This window comes from Molossus molossus, unplaced genomic scaffold, assembly GCF_014108415.1.
Source record: "Molossus molossus isolate mMolMol1 unplaced genomic scaffold, mMolMol1.p scaffold_m16_p_2, whole genome shotgun sequence".
NCBI lineage: Eukaryota > Metazoa > Chordata > Mammalia > Chiroptera > Molossidae > Molossus > Molossus molossus.
Genome location: NW_023425355.1, coordinates 124,784,664 through 124,786,243, shown reverse-complemented (window position 1 = coordinate 124,786,243; position 1,580 = coordinate 124,784,664). Strand labels below are relative to the sequence as shown.

Genomic DNA, 1,580 nt, shown 5'->3' with positions numbered 1-1,580 from the left:
CCTCTGTGGGATTCTTGAGAGACAGACTGCCAAGAACAACAGCCTTGTGAGTTCCTAGAGTAGCACCTTCGAGGAGGCCTGAGGAGGCATCCTCCGAAAAAGCCCAGGTGGAAACTGCTTGTTGCAGGTGCTCATATAATCTCATTGTTTATCCTCCAGGTGCCCAAATCATCTGTCCATTGGCCCACGCTCCTGTCTACTGCCTGAACAACAACCATCATGCCTCGTGGTCACAAGAGTAAGCTTCGTGCTCGTGAGAAACGCAGCCAAAATAGAGCTGAGAACCAAGGTGTTACAAGTGCTCAGGCCACTTCAGGAGAGAAAGAAGAGGCCGCTTGCTCCTCCTCTTCTCTTTTGGGGGACGCTCCCTCAAGCTCCACTGCAGCTGGCACTGTCCAGGCACCTCCAAGTGCCCCAGCCACCTCCAGTGCTGCTGCAGGCACGTCATGCGAAAGAGCTGCTGTAAAAGCCAAAGGCCATTTACAGAAAAGTAAAAAATCTTCCAGGGCCTCAACTTCCACTGAAGGCTCTGGCCAAGATCTTCTGACTCAGAAGTCAACTCTGTTGGTAGAGTATCTGCTGTATCAATATAAAAAGAAGGAGCCCATTAAAAAGACAGACATGCTGAAGATAGTGCACAAATGGTTCAGGAAGGACTTCCCTGAGATCCTCAGGAGAGTCTCTGAGCACATGGATCTGGTCTATGGCCTAGAATTGAAAGAAGTCAAGCCTAACGGTAACTTCTACACCCTTATCGACAATCAAGATGATACCAGCAATGAGAGCCTGAGCAGCGGCTTCAGATTTCCTACAAAAGCGATTCTGATGCCTCTCCTGGGTGTCATCTTCTTGAATGGCAACCGCGCCTCTGAGGAGGCGATCTGGGAATTCCTGAATATCATGGGCGTCTATGATGGACAGACTCACGTCATATTTGGGGAGCCCAGGAAGCTTATCACCGAAGATTTGGTGCAGGAAAAATACCTGGTGTACCGACGGGTGCCCAGCGTTGATCGTCCACGCTATGAGTTCCTGTGGGGCCCAAGAGCCCATGCTGAGACCAGCAAGATGAAAATCCTGGAGTTTTTGGCCAAGCTCAATGATTCTGTCCCGAGTGCCTTTGTGCCACATTATGAAGAGGCTTTGAAAGATGAGGAAGAGAGAGCCCGAACCAGAGCCCAAGCTGCACCCATGGCTGGCACTCAATCCAAGGCCAGCAGGCGCTCCAGGGCCAAATCAAGCTGCAATCCTCAACATCAGTGATGTCGAGGTAGAATCTTCAGTTTTTGTTCAGAAAGTCTTGTTAAGCAACTTCCTAATATGCAAAATATCTTGTTGGCCTATATGTGCAGGGGCTTATTTTTTTTGCATCTTCAAATGTTGTTCTTTTAGACAGGATGTTTATTTAAATCCAGAATATAAGTTTGTGAATGACTTGGATCACACATTTTATAACCCTTAAACGGGTGAGGAATAAGAGTTTTGTTTTGGAAATAGAAATTGGAAATCCTTTGATCATTTGTGATCCAGAACAAGATAAAATGGCTTTGGGATGGGACAATGTTTGAGATGTGAGCCAC

The 1,580-nt window shown here is 47.5% G+C and overlaps 1 protein-coding gene across 1 annotated transcript; it reads left to right on the top strand.

Annotated features, from left to right (window-relative positions):
• Positions 1–219: 219 nt before the first annotated feature.
• On the top strand, positions 220–1,263 carry LOC118635505 (melanoma-associated antigen B2-like). The gene has a single exon (XM_036270161.1). It carries the CDS (start codon positions 220–222, stop codon positions 1,261–1,263), a length of 1,044 nt encoding a protein of 347 aa, XP_036126054.1.
• The last annotated feature ends 317 nt before the right edge of the window (positions 1,264–1,580 follow it).